Genomic DNA, 23,537 nt, shown 5'->3' with positions numbered 1-23,537 from the left:
TCCAGTCTTCCCAGAACTAAGTGATCAGAGGGTCATAAGATCCTCAACTTAGAGCTGGAAGGGACCTTCGAAGCCAGTTAGAAGCCTCCCAATTTACAGATGAGGAAATTGACCCATAGAGGAATCAAAGAGGGGGAGGGAAGGGAATGAGCACTTACTTAGCATCTACTATGTGCCAGACATTGTGCTAAACATATTTTACAAATACTATCTCATTTGATCCCCACAACAACCCTGGGAGGTAAATGCTTTAATGATCCCCATTTTACAGTTGAGAAAACTGAGGCAAACATAGGTTAAGTGACTTGTCCAAAGTCTAGATTCAAATTTGTCTTCCTGACTCCAGGCCTTGATCTCTCTCCATAGCACCACTTGTGGTAGATTCTTGGGTTCCCTGAGCACTGTGCCTCAGTGACCATCTCATCCACCCCACATCTCCACAATAAACCCAACAAGGGGCCAGTAAGCCTTGAAGAAAGACCTCCAATGAGCAGCAAGCCGCTACCTCCTTGGGCAGGCTCTTCTATTCCAAGTGTCCTAAGTAAAAATCTGAGGTGGAAAGTCTAAGAATCAGAAGCCCCTGTGCTCCATCTGATCTCACTTTTTCTTCTTCGTGACTCCCACAAAAAAAAAATAGCTCCTGGGATTGGGGTTTCCAGAAGAAAACTTACTAACTAAAGGATTGAAGGTTAAAAGATGGAGAGACAGAGATAGGTAGATAGATAGATAGATAGATAGATAGATAGATAGATAGATAGATAGATAGATAGGCAGATAGATAGATAGATAGATAGATAGATAGATAGATAGATAGATAGATAGATAGATAGATAGATAGATAGATAGATAGATAGAGATAGATAGATAGATAGATAGATAGATAGATAGGCAGATAGATAGATAGACAGATAGACAGACAGACAGACAGACAGACAGACAGACAGACAGACAGATAGATAGATAGATAGATAGATAGATAGATAGATAGGCAGATAGATAGATAGGCAGATAGATAGATAGGTAGGTAGGTAGCACCTACTATCTACTACTTCTTCAGTCCCTTTCAGTTCTAAATCTATGACCCTCTGATTACCTGATGTTTGTTCTAGCTCCAACAGTCTAGAACACAATAATCTAATCCAAAACCTCACTTTTCAGTGATGGAGAACTCACTACCACTCAAGGTAGCCCTTTGCCCTTATGAATACCCAAATTAGGGGGCCAATTTGGGGCAAGAGAGGGAGGGGGCTCTGAGATTAAACCTGCTGCTCTGAAAGTCTCATCATTGCTCCCAGCTGTTCCCTTTCGGGATGAGCAGAACAAGTCCAATCCTCTTTTACAAAGGACCCTTCAAATTCTGGAAGGCAGCCCCCTAAGTCTTCTCAGCTTGCTTGTGAAAGACGGGCAGATTTTCGGGTACCCAATCACACATTTCTGTGGGCATCTTAGCTCTCCTACTAGACCGTAAGCCCTCTGAGGGTAGGGATGGGGTCTTATGGACCTTTGTCGCCCTGTCACCCAGTACATCCTAATGTGTAACTAATGTTTCAAGAACCACAGAATCCGAGGCCAATTACAATTAGATCTAAAATGCTTTCACAGGAACCACACCAAAGCAGTTGGGAAAGAAATGCTAGATTTTAGCTGTTCCTAATCTTTATGGGACCTATTACTAGCCCCCCAGATGCCCCCTTCCCAATGCTGGCTGCCATGTCCATTAAGCCCGGACGTCCTGTGCCATCGATTTTGGGGCCATCTCTGTCCCTCTGCCTGCCGGGCACCCTTTATTCCCTCATTATCAATCTTCACCATTAGCCTTCTTCACTCCTTCTCTTCTTCTCCCTTCTCAAGGCCTTGATCGCCCACCCTTAGAGTGGTGCCGCATTCATACCCCCCCCTCAGGAGCGAGGGAGGAAGCAGAAAACACGGATCTCACAGTTCTGGCCTCAGCTATTCTTTTAAAGTGGTTTTAATGCAAGCAGCCTCCTCCCCGTGGAAACGTGTCTAGCCCTTCCTCTTTTCTTTCCAGGGTGGGGGCCTCTGGGGATGGAACACCCAATATTGTCAGCTGGCTGAATGTCTCTTATTCTTTGGTTGTAGGCTTGCCTCTCTGGGGAAGGGAAAGAGGCTTTGGTCTCCCTCTCCTGAGCCCATTCCAAATACAGCGTTTCTTCCCCAGCTCCCTTAAAGGAACCCATTTCTCCCTGCCCAAATTGGAGGCCAAGCAGGCATGGTCAGAGCTCCCCACAGAGGTGTTTAGGTGCTTCTCTAGCTGGGAGTGCAAAGCACAGGGTTCGAGAGGCGACAGAAAACTATAGGAGGCAGTGGCCCAAAGTAACCCTTTTACAGGGTGTTGAAAAAGCCAGGAAGCACCAGGCAGGAGGTGGTGGGAGAGCCGGGGTGTGTCTCCAGTCCCGGGCTCTGCTCAGGGGGAGGCTTTTCCTCCCCAAACAATGTGTGTGCCCAGCTCGCTGTCCCATCGGCTCCCACTGCTCGAGGCCGCGGGGATGCCCTCACTAGAGACGGCTGGCCTCATTCCCAAACACAGGGAGCCCGGAGCCCTGAGAGCCAGAGGGAGGGGAAGAAGGACTCAGTTTCCCTCCAGGCCAGGGAGAACTCACAGCCGAGAATCTGCCCTTGTGGGGAGCACTCGTCTCCCTGATTTGTGAGAAGACGCCTTGCAGACAGGAAAGGAAGAATTAACTCTGATGGAAACTGGGGGAACAGGGGAGATCCTAGAGACCCGGCTGGTTCAGCCCCAGCTTTTTATGGGTGAGGAAAATGAGCTCCAGGGAAGTGAACAGTGACTTGTCCAAGATCACACAGGTGGACAGACTTAGGATTCAGACTCTTAATTTAATAAATAACAATAATAAAAGATATTCAGATCCTTTGACTCCAATTCCAGAGGTCTGAGTTACTATTATTGTTTATTAATTAATAATCATTATTATTAATACCAGATTGTATTGTTAATAATGATAGCTAAGATTTATAGGCCATTTTAAGGTTTGCAAAGCACTTTACAAGTTTTCTCATTTGATCCTCACAACCCTGTAGGATACAGGCTGCTATTATCCCCATTTTACAGATGAAGAAACTGAGGTAGACAGCAGTTAAGTGACTGAACCAGGGTCACACAGTGAATGAGTGTCTGAGGCTGGATTTGAACTCAAAGTCCTCCTGTGTGTAAGGCCAGCACTTTACGGAAGAGCGGGCAGGGGATTGCATTTGGGGAAGAACAGCTTGAAGATTCATGACTTTTGAGATCCGAATCCTCCTCTGGCCGTGGCCATCCCGTGATTGTCAGACTCTGGAGCATCCTAAGGCTAAAAATGCTGCCTTGTTCCATGTGGTTACTGCGATCCCTGATCCCATTCTAGGCAGAATACAATCAGGAAGGGGGAAATGTGGCTGCCAAACATTCCCGTTACATAACTGAGAGCCCAGGCACCAGGCAGGCCAAAAGGACTGAATCCTAAGTCCACTGAGGCTGGTCCAGTCCTGCCCTGTACAGACGGCTCCCAGCCTTCCTTCTGCCCCCAATCAATCGTCTCTTGGCCTTTATTGGGGGGGGGGGTCTTTAACATTCATTACAATTGAAGAAACAGCCCCCTCAATGGGTTTTTTAAATCTATTTTCATGGTTTCGTAATTTTAGTCTAACCAGGAAATAAAATAGCATCAAGAGAAAAGAACTTTCCAACCTTAAAATATTTCTGAATTCCCAACGAGAGTGGAAAATCCAAATCCACGATGAGTAACTGGAACGCTGTAACCACTGGAAATAGACACTTTTAAAAGTAGAAAAAGCTCTGAAGGAAACACCAACTGACAGCTGGTTAGCCTGGAGAGTCCAGGGGCCAGTTAGGTCTGCAGGAGTCTGGCCAGGATGACTCTTCAGCCTTCAGTTCAGGGTCTGACCATCCACACCCGAAGGGAAAGTGGATGAGAAATCCATCATCCCAGTTACAACACATGGCTGCATGGCAGCCCCTGGAGCTGGGCCATTTCGAGCAGGGGTATTGGGAACAGCCAACACCAGCAGACAGGAACTAAAGGGAGGAGGTTGCCGAGATCCAAGGATTTGGGAAATGGCGCCATGTTTTTATCACTGAGGAAAAGGGAAACTCCAAAAAGCAGGGGCTGTTTTAGTGTTGGTCTTGGCATTCCAGGACCTAGCACAGAAGATATACTCGGAGGAGGCTCTTCACAAGTGGTTGGGGATTGATTGTTGCCTGATTTGATTGATTGATTGGCACCTATTGGACCACCCTAGGATGATTACACACAAGGGAGTTTTCATTGTCTAAAGGCATACAAAGACCCAGACTTCAATGGGGCTCTCTGATCCCACAGTCTAGGCTCCTTACAAAGAAGACAAGGGACTTTCACATGTTATTGGACTACTCAGCCATTGAGGTGCCCATCCTTTAGGTGCCAAGACCACAGAGTAAATTCGCCGGGACTAGGGCTGGCTTCATTCTGTCTCTGTATCCCCCAGCACCCACCACAGTGCCCGGGCCATGGAAGTGTCCAATAAGTGCTTGCTGACCGATTTGTCAATTGACTGATTAAAGGTACCACAGGACAACAAGGCCACGGATGATGTGCTCACCTCAGACAAAATCCACTACAGAGCAGTCAACATCTGATTGGCCTTTTTCTTTTCTTTTTTTTTTTTTTTTGATCAACTTTTTTCAGGCACGTTATTAGCAAAGTCTCCAAGTCTAGAGTCAAAAAGACCTAAGTTCAAAACTGACCTCAAATACTTACTAGCTAGGTGACCCTAGGCAAGTCATACAACTTCTGTCTGCCTCAGTTTCCTCATCTGTAAAATGAAGAGATTGGACTCAATGGCCTTTAAGGTCCCTTCAAGGATTAAGTCAATGGCTCCATGAGCCCATGACCAACCTGAGGCCAAGTTTCCTTATCTACAGAGCAGAAGATAATAAAATAAATTTGGGGGTTTTGTCTTTGTCTTCTGGGTGCCCAGCACAGTGTGTGGCACATAGAAGGTGCTTAAGAAATGCTGGCTTTAATGTTTAAATGATCAGTGCTTATCATACCAGATAGGTATAAAAAGTGTTCCCACCTCCACACATTTGCACTAATTGGTCATCCTCCATTCCTACAAAACCTTCCTTGGCTTCCTTAAGGAATCGGCCATGATCCCACCTTCTCAGCTGCCAGTGACCTCCCCTCTGAGACTACTTCCCAGCTAATCTACATGAATCCTATCCCTACCTCTTGTGTCTCCTCCGCTGGACAGCAAGCCTGGCACCTAGTAGGTGCTTAATGAATGTTGATCGATTGACTGATCGATTAAAACTTTTTGCTTTTTCTCTGTATCCCCAGAACTTGGTCCAGTGCCTGGCACATAACAGATGCTTGTTGACTGACTGGCTGACCTTCAGGAGCTCTGTCAGTGGCAGCTCTTCTTATTGCTGGTGCTTTAGTAAAGCACTCCAACCCTGAGGCTCTCCCAAAGCAGGGCTGACCCCTGGGTGTTCTAAAAGCACCCAAGAAGAGCAAGGTGGAGCAGTGGACAGAATGTTGAACTTGGGAGTCAGGAAGGACTGAGTTCAAATCCAACTTCCAAAATTTCCTACCTGTGTGGCCCTGAGCAAGTCACTTCACCCCTGCCCGCCCGGGTTCCCTCAGTATGCCACAGGCAGGCCTCCCTCCAAGGGTGCTAATCCTTGACCGAATGAGCTGCTGTTGGGAAAGTTCTCCACCGTCCTGAAGGTGTTGGGGACCCCTGTTGATCCTCGGGTGACACTTCTCACGCAGGAACGTTTGTCGTGGAATGCCGCCATCCACGGGCGGTGCTCCTGCCTGTGCCTCAGTGAGGAGACTTCGGTCCTCGGCAGGTCTTCGGGGAGCCCCGGTCCGAACCACGTCCTCCTCGGCCTCCTGGTTGTGTCCTCGGGGGATGCCCCTCCTCTCAGGGGAGCCCCTGCCGTGCCCTCCTCTCGGGGTAGCCGGGCGGCACGATCCCTTCCAACACCGGCATTCTGGGATTCTCCGTCCCCACAGGGTGGCTCATCCCCTACCGCGCCGTGGCTGCTTCTGTGGCTGAGCCCCGCCAACCGTGGGCACCGATCAAAGATGGCGCAGCCCAGCCTGGCCTCCCAGGACAGGAGCGGCTTTACGGGCCGGGCTTGGCCATGACTTTCTACGGCAGAACCGAAAACTTGGCCCCGCCCAGAGAGGAGCCGAGCGAGACCCTCTGAGACCCTCTGCGGGAGATACGACGCCCACACGTGGGCAGACGCTCCCTGCTCCGTGGCCGAGCCTCGCGGATCCTCCCGCCAGGCCGTCTGTCGCTCGGCCGCCGCTCCTTCTCTTGGCTCTCCCGGCCTCGCTTAGACCCTCGTCTCTCCCCTTCGGGCCTTCCTGGCTTCCCTTCTTCCCCCTGGAGCTGCCCAGCGGAGGCTCCTAAAGCCTGGGTTGGACCTCACCGGGCGAGTCCTTCACTGTCTGCAACCTTCCGTCACGAGCTCGCTCCAAAGCCCGCTGTGGCGTCGCTGAGCCGGGCAGGCAGAGAAGACGCAGACTGAGCCGGGGGAGAGGCTGAGCACCTTTCCCAGCTAGGACAGCCGCCATCCCCCATAGAGCACTGGAAGACCCGAGTTCAAATCCCACTTCACACGTGTCATAGTTTTGTGACAATTCACTTAACTTCTGCCTTAGTTTCTTCTCTCTAAAATGGGTTATGCTGAGGATCCAATGAGGCACTGATGGTAAAGCACTTAGCCCAGTGCCTAGCACGTTGCTGGTGTTGTTCTTCAGTCACTTCAGTCGTGTCCAACTCTTCGTGACTCCTTGTGGGGTTCTTGGCAAAGACGCTGGAGTGGAATGCTATTTCCTCCTCCAACTCATTTTACAAAGGAGGAAACTGAGGCAAGCAGAGTTAAGTGACTTGCCCAGGGTCACCCGGCTAATAAGCATCAAATTCCTGAAGATGAGTCTTCCAGTGCTTACTAATTACACGTGGCAGTGACTAAAGCCAGGGACAGTCTGAAGAAAGAACACGTGGGGAAACCTGCCGAACATCACCCACAACATCAACTGCAAAGCCTTGAGTCTGTGAGACTGCCAGAAGGGAAGCTAGCAGGGACTTCCTGGCTGCTGCTGCCCTCCATAACTCTCAATGGCTCCCAGATTTCGGTCAATAATCGCATCTAGAGAAACCAGGGGAAAGGAAGAGAAAGAAGGATGGGCTTGTTTCCATCTCAGCACGGAGTAATTGGTTGCAGCAGTGGCTCCCTCTCATAGGCAGATTCTTAGAGTTCCGTTTTAGGAATTGGTCCACAAAGCCCCAGAGGGTCAGCAGCATCCTAGAAAGAATCAGGAGGTAGGGGATCTGGGTTCAAATCCCAGCTCTGATACTTACTACCATATTGATCCCTTCAAGGAAAGGGATCAAACCAGACAGCCCTTAACTTGTTTTGGCTTCCCTACTTCTATTGAGTTTTCTTGGCTAGGTAGCGTAGCATCTAGAGGACCTGACTTTCAGTTAGGAAGGTCTGAATTCAAATCCTGCCTCAGACACCTACAAGCTGTGTGACCCTGGGCAAATCACTTACCCTCTTTTAGCCTCAGTTTCCTTATCTGTAAGAGGGATGCAACAAAAGCACCCATTTCACAAGGTCTTTAGCTTTCTATCAGAATCAACTGAGCTAATATATTTTGTAAACTTAAAGAGCTTTAGACATAAATGACTCTTATTGTTCTTATTCAACTGTAATTCCCTAAAAATCAGGGACGGCAGCATCTACCCACCGTGGACCCTGAACCACTCCTACCACACATTAATGACCCATCAGGAGGGCCCAGATCCCAGCTGTGACACCGACTAGCTCTGGGACCCTGAGCCAATCCCTCAACCACCGGGAGCCTCAGTTTCCTCAACTGTCCAATAAGGCTAATATCCCACAGTGCCCCGGGAGGTTCGGACGAGACAACGTGTGCGGAGAGATCCGTAAACCCGACGGCTCTCGACGTCCTGTGGTCATTCCTGGGGGCTGCGGGAAGATAAAGTTGGAGTTTGGGGACCTTCGTTTAAATCCTCCAAGGCCAGCGGCTCCCTTTGAAGGCCTCGGGGCCCCCCGGCGATGGCCCAACGCCTCTGCCCGGGCACACCCGACAAGTCCTCCTCTTGGTCTTTAGGGAGCTGGGCTTCGCTCTTTGGACCCCACGCCTCGGCGCCCTTCGTGGCCCAGGCCACGGCTAGGATCGGCCCGGTCCGCTCTTCCTTCCTGGTACCTCTTCACTTGGGCTGCTGCCGATCCAGATGGGAGTGAGCTTCTTCCTCTGCCGCCAAGCGAGCTCGCCGCAGCCGGAACTTCCCGGAGAGACCGACGGGCAGGCTCCCCTCGGCGGGCGGGCCAGAGCCTTCAGGATTGGCTCAAGGCGGCCCACTTCTGGTGGTTCCACAGTCACGAGGCCCCACATCACTCGCTTCCAGCAACTCCTGACAAGCATCGGGCCCGGCCAGCCCTCGAGGCACGCGGCCCAGGAAGACATATGACGTGTGGGCAGCCTGAACACCCCAGAAAGCCCGGGACGGAAGGCCGGAAAACAAAGGAAGGGCAGAAACTGCCTCTCCCGGAGGAGCCGAACCGAGACAGCGCCAAGGTCTGTGGAGAGCAGCCCGGGAGCCCGAGGGCCCTGCGCAGGGGAGGGATTACGGAGAAAACAAACTGCCTCGCCTTGACAGCAGGAGAGATTTCGGGGCTGCCCTGAATTTCCACCAAGAGGAAAGGAAGGTCGTCCCTCAAAGTGCACTCCAGGGGCTTTGCCCCTCCCGAGCTCCCCTGCGCTACAAAGGTTCCCGGGCTGGCTAAATCACCAAAGACCCAGCCCGATGGGCTCAGGAGGGCTGATGCCAGCTAACAACAGGCTCCCCAGTGATCGGGTCATTCAGGGGGGTCATTTTGGAGCTCCCAAAGGCAGAGGAACTCTTGCAAACCACCACAAAGTGATGGAGCATCAGGTTTTCTTAAAAAGCTTTCCAGGGGGCAGCTGGGTAGCTCAGTGGATTGAGAGCCAGGCCTAGAGACGGGAGGTCCTAGGTTCAAAGCCGGCCTCAGACACTTCCCAGCTGTGTGACCCTGGGCAAGTCACTTGACCCCCATTGCCTACCCTTACCACTCTTCCACCTATAAGTCAGTACACAGAAGTTAAGGGTTTAAAATAAAAAAAAAAAAAAAAAAAAAAAAAAAAAAAAAAAAAAAAAAAAAAAAGCTTTCCAGTGTTTTGAGGGGCAGCTGGGTGGCTCAGTGGAAGGAGAGCCAGGCCTAGAGACGGGAGGTCCTGGGTTCAAATCCAGCCTCAGACACTTCCCAGCAGGGTGACCCTGGGCAAGTCACTTGACCCCCATTGCCCACCCTTTACCACTCTTCCACCTAGGAGCCAATGCACAATGTTTCAGAGGATTGTAGATTAGGACTAGAAGGGACCATAAAGGTCATCGAATCCACAGCCCTCGTTTTACAGAGAAGGAAACTGAGGCCAGGATCTGACTTCCAGCTCCACCCCAGCCCTCTCCTCCCTGCTCTGAAAGCTCCCTTTGTTCCTCGCAGTCGGTCGTAAGAGGAGTGAGGCTGAAGGCATGTTTGTTGAACAAATGACCTTTCTTCATCCTCCATCTCCCAAACAAGCTCGTCCCGAGCACCTTCTACGTGCCAGGCACGGGGCCAGGCTTGGGGTTAGCATCATCCCCAAACGCTGCTCCTTTCTCTCCCACCGAGGCCTGTTCCTTCCACTCACTGACTCCCGGGCGGCCTTGGCCAGGCTTCCTGTCTCTCGACCTCGGCTCCCTGGCCTCGAAAAGGAGAGAGTTCGGCGAGACGACGTCCAAGGCCTCTGCCCGTCTGGCCCTTCTATGCTCGCTCTCTGGTCTCTGCTCGGACCCCCCCCCCCCCCGGGCATCCGACTTATTCACTTGGCCCAGAAGAAAAGAGCCCCCCACCGATGTCCCAGTGCGGAGGAAGGAGACAGGGAGGCGAGCGTTTGGAAAGGACAAGATCCTGAAACGAAAGCCATCCGTCTTTCTCCTAAAAGAAAAGCCAACAGGAGAAGGAGCCCCGTGTTCTCCCAGGGCAAGCCAGCCCGCTCAAGGGGAGGCAGGGAGGCAGGAAGGCGGGGAGGCAGGGAGGCTGGGAGGCTGGGAGGCGGGGAGGCTGGGAGGCAGGGAGGCTGGGAGGCGGGGAGGCTGGGAGGCGGGGAGGCGGGGAGGCGGGGAGGCGGGGAGGCAGCGCCCCTTACCTTCGTAGCAGGGGATCAGGGTTCGGCCTTTGGTCTGGAGGTTGGCCGGGATGACGTAGCAGAAGCCATGGGGCAGGATGTAGTCCGTCTCATAGTAGACGTTTTTCCAGCGATGCGCGCAGGCCTGTGGGGACGACAGTGACAGACACTCAGGGCTGCCCACAGCAGTTCCACGGCCCACAGGTGTCGGGCACAATGGAGGGACTCTCCAGACCGCCTTCCCCCAAACGCCACAAGAGAAGCTCGTCTGCTCGCCAGGATCCCTCTGAGATGTCCTCAAGGGGAGCCCCGCCAGGACCCAGGTGGTTCTTCTGGCTTTAGCTAGCCTGGACTCCCCTTCTAAGGCCCTGCAGCGCGGCCAGAGAGCCAGCCAGCTCCGGCCAGGAGGCACGGCGGGCACCAGCCGATGGCCAGCCACGCGGGCGCTTTCCGGGGTGCAGGCCGAGCCTTCCTCTCACAGGGTGGGGAGACACGGACCCCTTTAAGGCAGGCTGTGCTCGCTGAATGAGAATCATTAAGGCCGACTTATTCCAGTTTCCCTCGGACCCTCCTCTAGCAGCAGGACTAACAGACAACAGAGGTAGGACACGATCAGGAACTTCATCTAATGGCCACGAGACGGCTTCACAAATTAAACGCTAATTACTGATACTTTAAAGGAGGCGGGAGACAAGGGGAGGCGCCGGGCCTCAGTTTCCCCAGCAAGCCCCGGCCTTGCAGCCTGATAACTGTGCATCTGTATATTATACCTGTAAATACATACATTTCCTGTAGCGTTCAGTATATACGAACCGCCACATACGGAAGAGAAATCTTCCCAACAACCCTTCGAGTTCATCTCCCCTTTCTGGAGAAGGGAGCGGGGCTGAGAGGCTCCCTGCCTCACCCAGGGTCACTCAGACGCTAAGCCCCTGAGGTGGAATTTGAACCCGGGTCTCCCTGAGCCCAGGCTCCGTCTCCAACCACCGGACCACACGGCCTCCTCCTTCTCCAGGTGCTCTACTTGCGTAGGTACCTGTTTCTCCCCCAGTGGAATCTGAGAGTAGGAATGGTTTCCTTCTCTGCATTTGGACCCAAGTGCGGCCCAGAGAAGGCGTCCGGCCAGGCTGGGGGGGAGGTTTAAAGAGAGGAGGCCGGACTGGCTGCCTCTCCGAGGCTGAAGTTCTGCCGTCCCAAAGCTCGCCTAAGCCGGGCTGTGCAGCCCCGGAGCCTCCTTCCACGCTGTAACCTCTGACGTCCACAGGGCTGTTGGAATGGGATGAAGCAGGCCATGGCTGTCCCTCCTACTGTAAACAGCCGTCCTTCCTGCTCTTTGGCTGTTGGGTGCTAAAATGGCCTCTTATCCAAGGCCCGCCAACACCCCGGAGAAGATGGGCGGGAGCTGCCAGCCGCGTCCCCGGACAAAAGCCGCTCTCGGTACGGGGCAGAGCTGTGCGGCTCGGGTCTGGGCCCACCCTGGGGACTGGGGCAAACCCGGGGCGCCACGATTGAAGTCTAAAGCAAGTTAGTTCTCCTCTAGTTGGTGGGCACAGAGGCCTTGAAGGGCCTCGCCGTGTCTCTGTCCCCAAGCTAGCCATGGCAGCCGCCTCCTCACCCCCGTGCTTCACGCTCAGCCGTCCGGCTTTGTACCAGAGCAACTGATTTCAGAAACAGGCAGGGGGCAGCTAGTGGCTCAGGGGACGGGGAGAGCCAGGTCCTGGGTTCAAAGATGGCCTCAGACACTTCCCAGCTGGGTGACCCTGGACAAGTCACTTAGCCCCCATGGCCAGCCCTTTCCACTCTTCTGCCTTAGACCCAATACCCAGTGTCGATTCTAAGACGGAAGGGAAGGGTTTTATATTTTTTTCCACAGAAGTTTCCCAAAGTTATATGATTCGTGTTGTCTCCCTCCCTCTTCCCTCCCCTCTCCGGGAGTTGATAAGCGATTCAGTCTGGGTTATACATGTATGATGGCACAAAACATGTTGGCAGGGAAGGGCTTTAGGAAAGGACAGATAAAAATTGGGGGGAGGGGAACAGCCAAGACCCCCCACATCCAGTCCCAGCATGGGAAATCCTAGAAGACATCCACCTTCTACCGTGAGCTCAGCGCCCAGAGTCCGAGGGAGGAGCAGCTCCTAAAGCTTCTCTAAATATAACTTGTGGAAAGGAAAAAGAAAGTGTCTTTCCCAAAGGAACGACGACGTATCTCCAGATCAGATTTGTTGTCAGAAATCTCTTGTCTAAAATTGTTCCGTGTATAATTGAAAAAAAATTTTTTTAAATAAAAAACATCCTAGAAACTGTCCTGCCTGGCATTCGCTACTCCATGAATCTTTCCAAAGGAGCCCCTTGGGTAGAAAAGGAGGCCTAAAGAGGGCCAACAGGAAAGGCAGCCACATTCCCTGAAACCAGCAGCCAGCCTTGCTCAAGCATTCGAGGCAAAAGGCAGGGAGAAAGGAGAGGGAGTGCCTGGATCTAGCGGTCAAGGACTGACCCCATATCTAGGGCCTGACGAGTCTCAGAAGAGGAATTTGTCTTTTCCCTTAAAGGCTGAAAAGGGGAGAGACACAAGGAGTGTTTAATGACAACCAGCTCCTCCGCTCTTTCAGAACTAAATGAATCATTTCCAGGAAGCTTGACCCTTCGGTGACTTGAAACATCCTGATCCTCTTCCAGCGTCTGTCAGGCTAGCACGTGTCCAGCTCTTGGCCAGGCACAGGGCACGCACCTCCTGGGAGTCTCTGCCGTGGATGACAGCAGGAGTAAAGCCCAGCTGTAAGTCACCGAGAAAGCCTGCTCGTAAGGCCAGTGGCAAGGACGCCTCAGCCGGAGTCGCTCCGGTTCCAGGGCCACAAGGCTCTCCCTGGCTCAGCTCCACATTCCAAAACAGACACCCAAGAGATTCCCGGCACGGAAGAGATAGGAATGGATTCTGCCACTGCTCTGGAAGGCTCTGGCGAGAAGGAGACGGGGCTGAGCGCCGTGACTTCCTTGTGTCCAGAAGGAACTGAGGACCTTCCCTCTAAGCCTTTTAGCACCATCAGACACCGAAGGACAAGGGTGGAGGCTGCTCAGGGTCTGATTCCTTCGATGGCTTTAGCCCAGCCAAGAGATTAGTTTTGTCTTCAGGAAGATGTGGGGAAGCCTCGTGGGACGATGGACAGAGGCCTGGCCTCGAAGACACACGACCTGGTTTCGAACCCTGATTTCGCCACCTTCTCCCATTGTGGCTTCAGTTTCCAACCTAAATTTTCTGGGCCTCCGCTAGAAATAAGGGAGGGGGCCAAGAGGCTTTGAGGGTCCCTTCTGTGCTTCTGACACAAACTGATTTTGTGACTCCAGACCAGTCGCTCCTGCTTTTGGGGCCCTGGACCAACTCTGGGCCTCTGTCTGAGGAGGAGCTGAGGAAGGTCCCCCCGCCTGGGCTTTTCCATTCTGATGGAATTAGAGGTTTGGATTTTAAGAAGTCATGAACAGAAATGGCACTTCCTCTGCCGTGCTGTTGCTAATTGTGATCTAACAAGGCGGTGGCACTGGGGAAATAGAATTCCCAATGGCTTCTTTATTACCTTCCGTGTCCCTCTGCCACGGAGCTGCCACATGCCAGAAGCAGCCTCACGGCCCAGCAGGTACTTTCTTGGGTTGTGCCTGGCAGGCTGGGCATGGCGCCCTGGGCACTGCCCGAAGCAGCTGCAGGGTTTGCATTTCAATCCGAAGCTCTTCTTCATCGAGACTTTCCCAGGCTGGCAGTGCCGGCCCATCCTGCCAGGCGTCCTTCAGACCAGCATCGGCCACACTCCCAAAGGGCTGCCCCGCCTGCTCCTCCTCTTCCAAACCTATCCCAGATGGTCCCGTCTCAGCAGCCATCTGAGAGCCCAGCCTTGATTCTGCAGCATCCCAGGAGATGGCACCGGAAATCATCCAGGCGGGGGGACACTAAGGATAAAGGCAGAACGTCCCAGGGCAGGTTTGCTAAGCAAAGGAAGGCAGAGCAGCCTGGCAAAAAAAGGACATTCCTGGGAGATCAAACTGGCAACATATTATATCAGGCCTTGAAGGCCAGGCTGAGGAATCTGTCCTACTCCTGGAGGTCTGCGGAGATGCCCGAGGGTTATTCTGCAGTGGAGATGGAGGACACATAAGCCAAGGTACGGGACAGCTGGATTATCACTGGAGGGACTGAGCTCAGACCCCAGCTCTGCCACTGACTGTCTGGGTGACCTTGGACAAGTCCCTTCGCCTCTTCTGACCTCAGTTTCCTTATCTATAAATGAGCAGCTTGAACAAGATGGTCCCTTCCAGCTCTAGACCAATGAGCTTATGCTCTCAACAAAAGACTCCCCATTGGCATCGCAAATGAACATCCCCAAACAAAAAACATCCATTTCCCCCAGAAAACTACTCCCATTAGATCAGGGGTCGGCAACCTTTTTGGCCGTGAGAGCCATAAACGCCACATTTTTTAAAATGTAATTTTGTGAGAGCCGTACAGTGCTCCCAGTGCCGCTCCTGTAACAGCGCCTGAAAACAATGGCCTTTATGGCTCCTGCAGAAAGAGCCGTATCCGGCCCTCGAAAGAGCCAGACGTCGTCAACCCCCGCCTTAGAGGCTCTGCCCGCCATCTTTCCAGCCAACCAGGCTCCATATCTCAGGGTCCTCGTCTCTCTCCCTGTCCCCCATCACTAAGCAGTCACTGGGCCTCTGGGCTCGCCTCTCCCGTCCCTCCTTCACCTCTGTCCAAGGTTCCCCACCAGAGGAATGATGGGCTCCTCCTGGCAATCCAGTGCCAGCCCGCCTTCTAGCCTGCCCTCGCTTCGTCCCATTCGTCTTGCTTGAACGCACCGTTGCCTCCCTTCTGGCCTCCATGCCGGTCAGTCTCCGTGACTTCCATCCCCCTTGTGGCTCTGCCCCGTCCCAGCCCCATGCCCGCCCCCAGAGCAGAAGGGGCTCCTCCAGCCACCGTCATCTCTGCATGCTGGCGTTCTCCCTCCTCTGCGGCCACCTCCTGCCTCCGAGACAGACGGGCTCTGGCCCTCCTCGGACTTGGGCGAGCCCCTTCTCTGGCCCTCCTCGGACTTGGGCGAGCCTCTTCTCTGGCTCCTCCGAGATGGTAAGCTCTCTGCGGTCCGGGAACACGAGACGCTCCGTAGCAGAGCCTGCATCTACCGCAGTGTCGCATTCAATTAGTGCCTGGTGAAGAGAAGGCACGAGAGGGGTAGGAAGTCCCTACGAAGTGTCCGCTACATGCCGGGCCCTGGGCTCAGCACTTTGAAGGCCTTTATTATCCCCATTTTCTATCTGAAGAAACTGAGACAGAGTCACCTGCCCAGAATCACACAAGCAGTGAGTGGTTGAGACTGGATTTGAACTCAGGACCTCCCGATTCCAGGCCCAGTGCTCTGTGCCAGCCGCGCCAGGACGCTGCGGTCAAGAACGCTCTTACTGGTAGGGCTTTAGCTGATTCCGGCATCTCTGATGGAGCTGTGAGGAGCTGCGAGCTGGCAGAATGTCAGGGAAGTGAAGGGCCCCGGGGCCATCTTGTCTAGCCATTCCAGAAGGAGAGCCTGGCCAAAAGTCCGCCAGCCTTTGATCCAAGACTCCGTGGAAGGCTCCCAGGACAGCAGACTCGGGGCTGAGAAGGAACCTTGGAAGGGCCCCATCGGAGCCCCCTCTGGGTCCCTTGCTTCAGAGACGAGGCACCCGAGGCAGGTGGAGTCTGTCTGGGGTCCGGCCAGGGCTGGGCTTTGAATTCGGGTCTTCCTAATGCCGAATCCAACCTCCTATCCAAGGCAATCAATCAATCCCTCAAGGAGCCCTTGCTAGACCTGACGATGTCGCCCATGTGCCAGGCCTGTGCCGGACATCAGGATGCAAAGATAGGGAGGAAACGGCCCTGCCCTCCGGAGGCGTTCCGTCTGGGGAGCCTCCGCCTTCCCCATCTCACGTGCCCAACAAGTCAAGGAGCTGCAGCTCTGAAAGATGCGTGTGAAAAAGGCAGCCGCAGCCGGACCCTGGCCTGGCTCCCGCCTTCCTCTGAGGCCCTCAAGGAGTCAGAAGAGCCTCGTCCCTCGTCTCTACCACCCAAGGCCGGCCCCAACACCTAGCCACGCTCCCCCTTCCCGGGGGTCTCCCCAACGCGCCCCGGAGCCTCCCTGAGCCCCTGGAGATCTCTCTGCCCAGGGGTCACTAGAGCCTCGCCTGTGTCTGTCACTGCCCATCAGGGCCTACGAGTAGCGCATCAGATGGGGGGCAGGAGAGCCCCAAGTGGGCATAAACCCCACCTCCAACCCCGCCAGGCCACCGGCAAACTCCCCTCCCTCTCCGAGCCTCGGTTTACTCGTCTATATAATGGAGATAAAAATAGAGGCGAGCACCAACCCCCAGGCCAGCCAAGTGAGGCTGTGTGTGCGGGGCGCTCGCAGACCTTTGAGCACTTGTAAATAATAGCCCCCTCCCGACCCCCACTTAAAGGCACTGAGCAGTTATAACCAAACATCTCTATATAACCGCACGTCATGGCAGCCCTTCCGTCACACACATTGTCTCACTGGCAGTCACAGGAACACGAGGGGGTCGGAAGCGTCAGTATTGCCCATTTTCGAGATGGGAATCATAGAGACATGACTTGAACCCAGGTCCTTCTGCCCCCAGGTCCAGCACTCTCTCTTCTATGCCATGTTGTGACAATGTTCTGACTTCCTTTGCATCTCCTCAAAGCACATGCCGCCGCGTTCAATTGATGAAGTCATGAAGACCAAGGAAGGAGCCCCTGAAAAGTCATCAGTCCCAAGGGCAGCTGGGTGGCACAGTGGAGAGAGTTCCTGGCCCGAGTCAGGAGGCCCTGGGTTCAAATCTGGCCACAGACACTTCCTAGCTGGGTGACCCTGGGTGAGTCACTTCACCCTGTTTGCCCAGCCCTTGCCCTCCTGTCTGAGTTACTAACACAGAAAGTAGGAGTTTAAAAAAACAAAAAAAGCCATCCATCCCTTAAGATGCCATCCCACTTCTCCCTTTGGGGTTGGGCTTACCAGCACTTGGCCATCGGCTTTGGGCTGCCTGGCCAAGCTGACCCCCATCCATTCGTCATCTCTGTCTTCTCTGCAAGTCTTTCCACAAGACGTGCCTCGACTCTTTCCTGGAAAGAAAACAGAAGACGTGGTTTGCTGGGTTCTCGGGGGGCCCGTTCTTTCTCCTGGGTTCCTCCCATGTCTTTCGCTCTCAATCATTCTCTAGCCGTAAAGAAGCCGTCGTTTCTCCTCATTAGAAATAGAAATGAAACTCCATCATAGAACGGAGAGATAGTCGACAAGCAAACAGGAAATCACAGAGAGAAAGTCGGCCTCCACTCCGGCCCCCGACATCCCCCACCCAAAGGGAAGGGGCTTCTGGATAAAGGGGTCCCTACAAGGCTGACCCACCTCGAACCATGTCCAGTTCAGTGCACCTCCTGTCTGGGTTAGTGTGGACTCGACATTTAAATACAGCTCCAGGGGACTTCACAGAAGCGCTGTACTTCGAATCTGCCTTCGGAGCACCAACAAGGACCCTGGACACCAAATGAGAGGGGGGGAAATGCATTAACACAGAGGAGAAAAGTGGTCAGGGTCCACTTAGCTCACGAGGTCATAGATCTAGAGGTGGAAGGGAGAGTAGAGGCCATCCCGTCCAGCTGGTTTGTTTTACAGATGAGGAAACTAAGACCCAAGAAAGCTCGATGACCATTTGAGACAAGTAATGAGTATCAGAGGCAAGATCTGAACCCAGGTCCTCTGGTTCCAGTCAAAGCTCTTCTTAGTGTCATCTGCTGAGGCCTAGGTCACAGGACCCTAGCTCTGAGGCCATTTGGTCCAGTCTCTTCCCTTTAAAGATAAGGACATGGAAGCCCAAAGGACTGATGGCTATTCCTCAGACCCGAGGACTTTTTTGGAGGCACTTTGGTAGAGTGCCATATCCCAGAATTCCAAGTCAAAGGCTTTGGTCTACTTCCTCAATGATTTCTCCCCTTCTCATCTTGAAACCCTTTCTCTTCCTCCTTCTTCTCATCATGCTCCCCACCCCACCATGCTCTCCCTCCAGTCACCCCCAGCCCATGTCTGGAGGAAAGAGCTGCAGAGATGAGGCGTCTGTACCTCATTATAACTGCAATTAAGGATACGGCGAAGAATGGGGATGGAATGGTTTATAGACAATAAAGGCAAAGAAGACAACTTCAGAATGCTCTCCCTGCTCCTAAACCAAAACAAGCTCCTTGCGCTATGGACCACACGGAGGCGGTGGATACTTGGACCATGTGGGGATGGCGGACCCTTGGATCACATGGATATGGCGAACCCTTGGACCATGTGGAGATGGCAAATCCTTGGACCATGTGGGGATGGCAAGCTCAGGGGCTCTGTGGAGAGGGAAGGCTGAGCGTGGGAGGCCATAGAGACACCCCAGAGTGTGTCGAGAGGCCACAAGGAGCTTGGACCATCTCCCCTCCAAATGCGAACAAGCGTAATTGGGGATACAGTTTTCTTTATCACTTCTAGAGACTCATCAATCAAAGAGTTGTGGCTCAGAAGCCAAGGGGGCCATAACATGGCAGCCTCTTGTGCTGAGCCATGAACCATTCAGAAAGGGGATCCCTTCCTTCCTTCTTTTACTGTGAGGGCCAGAAGGGTTTGTTTCGATCTTTGTTCAGCTCAATTCAACAAGCACCTCTGTGTGTGCCCTCAAGGAGCTTCTAGTCATTCTACTTGGGGGGGGATATGGTCCCTGGTAAACAGAGTTTCTCTGCAGATATGGTTCAGGGCATAGAGCCAAGAAAACCCAAGTTTAACTCCAACCCCTCATATTTAGCAGCTCCGGCAGCTGGGCAACTCAAATTCCCTCTAGCAGCCTCAGTTTACTCATCTGTAAAATGGGGATAAGAGTGCCTGGAGGACCCACCTCCCAGGGCTGTGGCGAGGCTTAAATGAGATCATGTCTATAATGGCCTCTAAATGTCAGTAATCGGGATTGTCGCCTCCGTTCTAAGACCCCCACCCTGGCTGGATCTGACCCAAATACACAGTGACATGTGAGTCCAAATGAAAAGGAGAAGAAAGGCCAGTGAAGGGCTTGATTTCCCCTCCGGCTTGCCGGCTAACCCTTAGAATCACAAGGGGGAGGGGAGGGCGGCCCTCCGTAATGCCGGCAGTGTTTTCACAAGTGAGAGAAATTAATGGTTTGACATGCCTGGACTGCAGGAAGTGGCTTGGGGGAACACGAAACACTCGTCCCTCTGCCATCCCCCCGAACTCTCCACTCCCCACTCACACACACGCCTCAAGGCCAAAAGGCGCAGCCCTGCCCTGGTGTCTCTTTTATTTGCTCATTTAATTTCGTCCCCCCAAATAAGCGAGGTGAGGGAGTAATTCATCGAGGACAGAAGAAGGGATGATCGAGAATGGGAAGGGGCTGGACGAGATCTGAGGTCATGGAAGCCAACCCCTTCATTTTACAGATGAAGAAACCGAGGCCCAGAGAGATCCAGTCACTTGGATGGCAGCCATGAGGCCACACTGGAACCAGGAAGAGCTGATTTGGAATGTTGCCGCGGGCACTCCCCAGCCAAGAGACCCTGACGAGTCACTGGGCTTCTGCGGCTCTATTTCTTCATCTGTAAAATGAGGGTGATAAACGTCTGTATGGAGAGGCAACAGGGAGAGAACCCAGGCTCAGAATTTGCTGCTGTTGCTCGGCCATGTCCCACCCATCATGGCCTCTTTTGGGGTTTGCATGGCAAAGATTCTGGAGGGCTTCACCATTCCCTTCTCCAGCTCTCTTGACAGATGCGAAAACGGAAGCAAAAAAGGTGAGGTGACTTTGCCAGGGTCCCCCAGCTAGTCAGTCTCTGAGGTCAGATTTGAACTCAGGTCCTCTTGATTCTAGGCTCGGTGCTCTATGCACTGCACCGCCCAGCTGCCCTTAAGCTCAGCATAAGGAGGCTCAAGTGCTTCCTTCGACTGTACATTCCAGGATCTTCGTTGGGGAGGTTCCTAGACCAGAAGCCTCTAAGGCGAAGGCCAAAGCTTAACCCCAAGACAAGTATGTGGCCAACTAATAACCGGGTGAGAAAATGGGCCACATCCCAGACTCCCCACCAGACAGTCTCCCATGGAACAGCCTCTCCTTATTCCCCAATACTCCAGGGCTCTGGCCCTGCCTTCCACCACAGAAGCTCCCTGCGAATCTGGACGGCAAGACGGGGCCAAGACCGCCCTCCGCCCACCTGCCCAGCTGCCGTGACTGGGGAGTCCAGAAAGAAGGCTCCCCTGTGGCCTTTGGGGGGAACAGCAAGAGTCCCCCAGGATGAGCCGCGCGGGGGACTTCGGACAGACCCCAGATCCCAACCTCCCCATTCCCGTCACCCTTCCGGTCAGCCACATTCAGCCCCTATTTGACCAGCCCCTCCGCATGGCCTCCATTGGTCCCCTCCCCCAGACTCCTGCCCGAGAATCTCCTCGTCCTTCTCCCCATCCCGTCCTCGCCATCATCGCTAGCATTTCCACAGCTATTTCTCGGGCTCTCCCTATTTTTTTTTTCCCAATTACACGTAAAAACAATAATTTTTTTTAGTTTATTTAATTAATTGATTCGTTTAGACTATTATCCCATGGTTCCATGAATCGTGTTCTGTCCCTCCCCTGCTCCCACCCCCTCCCGTAGCCAAGGAGCAATTCCACTGGGTTTGTAAAAACAATGATGAACGTGAGTTTTCGAACCTTTGAAGTCCCAAATTCTCTCCCTCCTTCCCCTCCCCCTGCCTGAGACAGTATGCAATCCGATCCGGGTGACGCATGTGTGAGCGCATTTAGAGCATGTTTTAAGGACTGCGGAGACCCCTACAGATACGATTTCATCTCATTCCTCTTCCATAGAGCTGCCAGAATGATTTTCCTTAAGCACAGGTCTAGCTGTGTCACTCTTCTGCTCAAGGAATTCCGATAGCTCCCTATTACCTCTAGCCTCGAATAGTCATTCCTCTCTCACACGTCCCTTTTCCCTTTCTATATTTGTATCACTTTACAATATGGATAAGTATTGGGGCAGAAGGACTAGTGGTCAGGAGTCCTTAGCATGGTGCTTAGGACGTATAAGCACTTAAATGTTTTCCGTCTCAGACTCAATACTAAGTGTCATTGCCAAGGCAGAAGACTAGTAAGGGCTAGACTGGGGGTTAAGTGACTCGTCCAGGGTCTCATGGCTTGGAAGTATCATAGGGCCAGATTTGAACCTAGGACCCTCCATCTCTAACCCTGGCTCTCTATCCAGTGGGCCACCAAACTGCCCTTTAGATGCCTTTTAATTCATTGATTCATTCATGTATGTAATTTGTGAAAAAATAAATATGTGCATCTCTAGGGGGCACATGCTCAAAAGTCTTTTATCCAGGGGGCAGCTGGGTGGCTCAGTGGGTGGAGAGTCGGCCTAGAGACGGGAAGTCCTAGGTTCAAATCTGGCCTCAGACACTTCCCAGCCGTGTGACCCTGGGCAAGTCACTTGACCCCCATGGCCCACCCTGACCACTCTTCCACCAAGGAGCCAATACACAGAAGTGAAGGGTTTAAAAAAAATTTTTTTTAAGTCTTTTATCCATCCGAAGGGATGTCCTAACTACCTTTTGTCAGTAACATCACAGGTTTTGTCCCAAAAAATATATTAAGCTATCACACGAATCTCCGAAGGGTTCTGAGATCAAATGAGCTGATGTCTGGGGCGAGAGGCCCTTTGTAAATCCGAGTCTTACATAAGCTCGACGACGACGACGACGACGACGACGACGACGATGGTGATAACAATAATTCTGCTGTCCCAGGTTAGCTAGCCTCCAAGGCAGGATTCGAACCCAGGCCGCAGCCCTCTTTCCCACAAGACCACAAATATGGGACCCAGAAGACAGAGGCTCGAGGTGGTGCCTGCTGCCAAAACGAAGTCGTCCTCGGCTCCGAGCCCTCCAGGCCCCACGTCCTGGGCCAGTTGCACCACCGCAGAAGGGTCCCGGCCCGACGGGCAGGAGGAAGCCTGGGCTGGGGAGCATCCATGGGCTGGGCTGGGCACGGATCTGGGGGGGCCGCCTCGGGCCTCCAGAGAAGCCCGGCTTGGCGGTGCTCCGCCTCTGGGCCCGGGTCCAGCTTGCGCCGGGAGACACGAGGGGCGCTTCTTATCTGAAGCGAATTCAGCTGGTCCACAGCCAGCCTGATCAAAGGGAGGGAGCGCCGAGGACGACCCGGAGGTCAGGGCGGTCCCTTGAAGAGGGGCGTCTGGTTTGCTTCTCTCTCATCTCTGAGTGGAAAGAGAGCGATCCAGTCCCATCAGAGCCGCCCCGTTCACAGGACGACTCCGCGTCTTCCTACGCTTTACACTTCCTGCCTCAATCGATTCAGAATTCCATCGGCCTGGACGCCCCACGGCTGCCCCGGGGCCAGTCCAACGCTGTGGTCAGTCACGTCCATGGGGGTCTTCTGGAGTGGTTGGCCATTTTCTTCTCGTTTGACAGAGGAGGAAACTGAGGCAAACAGAGCTAAATGACTTGCCCAGGGTCACACCACTGGGCCGAGGGGTCGCTTGGGGGCCGGCATTCAACCAGTTGAGACACGGAGTGTTTTTCCTACAAAAAAAGGCCATGAGGAGTTTCTGGATCCCACATGGGCCTAGAAATGCCCCCCAAAACGCCAGCCAGGAATTCCTGGGGGACGCTGAGCTTTGGGTTCCAGGGTATCAAAGGCCAAGAATGTGGGGCTTTAAGCCCTGCTCCTGCCTTCCTTCAGTCCCCTTCGGCGATGCCTGCCTGGCCATCGCTGCGGCCTTGGAGGCCGGGCAGTCTTTGCCTCTGAGCATCGGCGGGCTTCCTGATCGGGGGAGGGGAGCCCTGGCTTCTCTCCGGGGGCTCCGATTTCTTCTACCCCCCCTGCATTTTGCCACCGGGCGGTGCCGATGGGGCCGGAGGGGGGGATTCCGCTGGTCAGAATGGCCTTTTCCAGGCATTCACGGAGAACGGCAGGAAAGAGCTTGGCTGAAGCGAGGGGCCCGGGGCTTGGGGGGGCTCAGAGCTCGCCCCTATTTATCACTGAGAAAACAGGCAAACAGGCTGTGTCGATGGGACAAATGGGAAAGCGTGAAATGGGGGAAGGAGGCAGGCCGTGGTGGAGGCCAGGAGAGTCAGGCAGGTCAGCTGAGGATGGAGACCGTTCAGGCCGGGGACGGCCAGACAAAGGCCACCCGGGAAGGGGAAGGAGGGTCCCGCGGGAGGAGCAG

General features: G+C 53.6%; 1 protein-coding gene across 1 annotated transcript in view; it reads right to left on the bottom strand.

Annotated features, from left to right (window-relative positions):
* ITGA9 (integrin subunit alpha 9) overlaps nucleotides 1–23,537 on the bottom strand; it is a 355,639-nt gene that overhangs the window by 317,469 nt on the left and 14,633 nt on the right. The window contains exons 2-4 of the mRNA XM_044675555.1: nucleotides 17,675–17,802; nucleotides 17,285–17,391; nucleotides 10,275–10,398 (exon numbers count right to left, since the gene is read on the bottom strand). Of these exons, the coding sequence (XP_044531490.1) occupies nucleotides 10,275–10,398; nucleotides 17,285–17,391; nucleotides 17,675–17,802 (359 nt within the window). The remainder of the gene's footprint in view (nucleotides 1–10,274; nucleotides 10,399–17,284; nucleotides 17,392–17,674; nucleotides 17,803–23,537) is intronic.

The sequence above is a fragment of the Gracilinanus agilis genome, chromosome 1, assembly GCF_016433145.1.
Source record: "Gracilinanus agilis isolate LMUSP501 chromosome 1, AgileGrace, whole genome shotgun sequence".
Taxonomy (NCBI): Eukaryota; Metazoa; Chordata; class Mammalia; order Didelphimorphia; family Didelphidae; genus Gracilinanus; species Gracilinanus agilis.
This window is presented reverse-complemented; position numbering and strand designations above follow the sequence as displayed.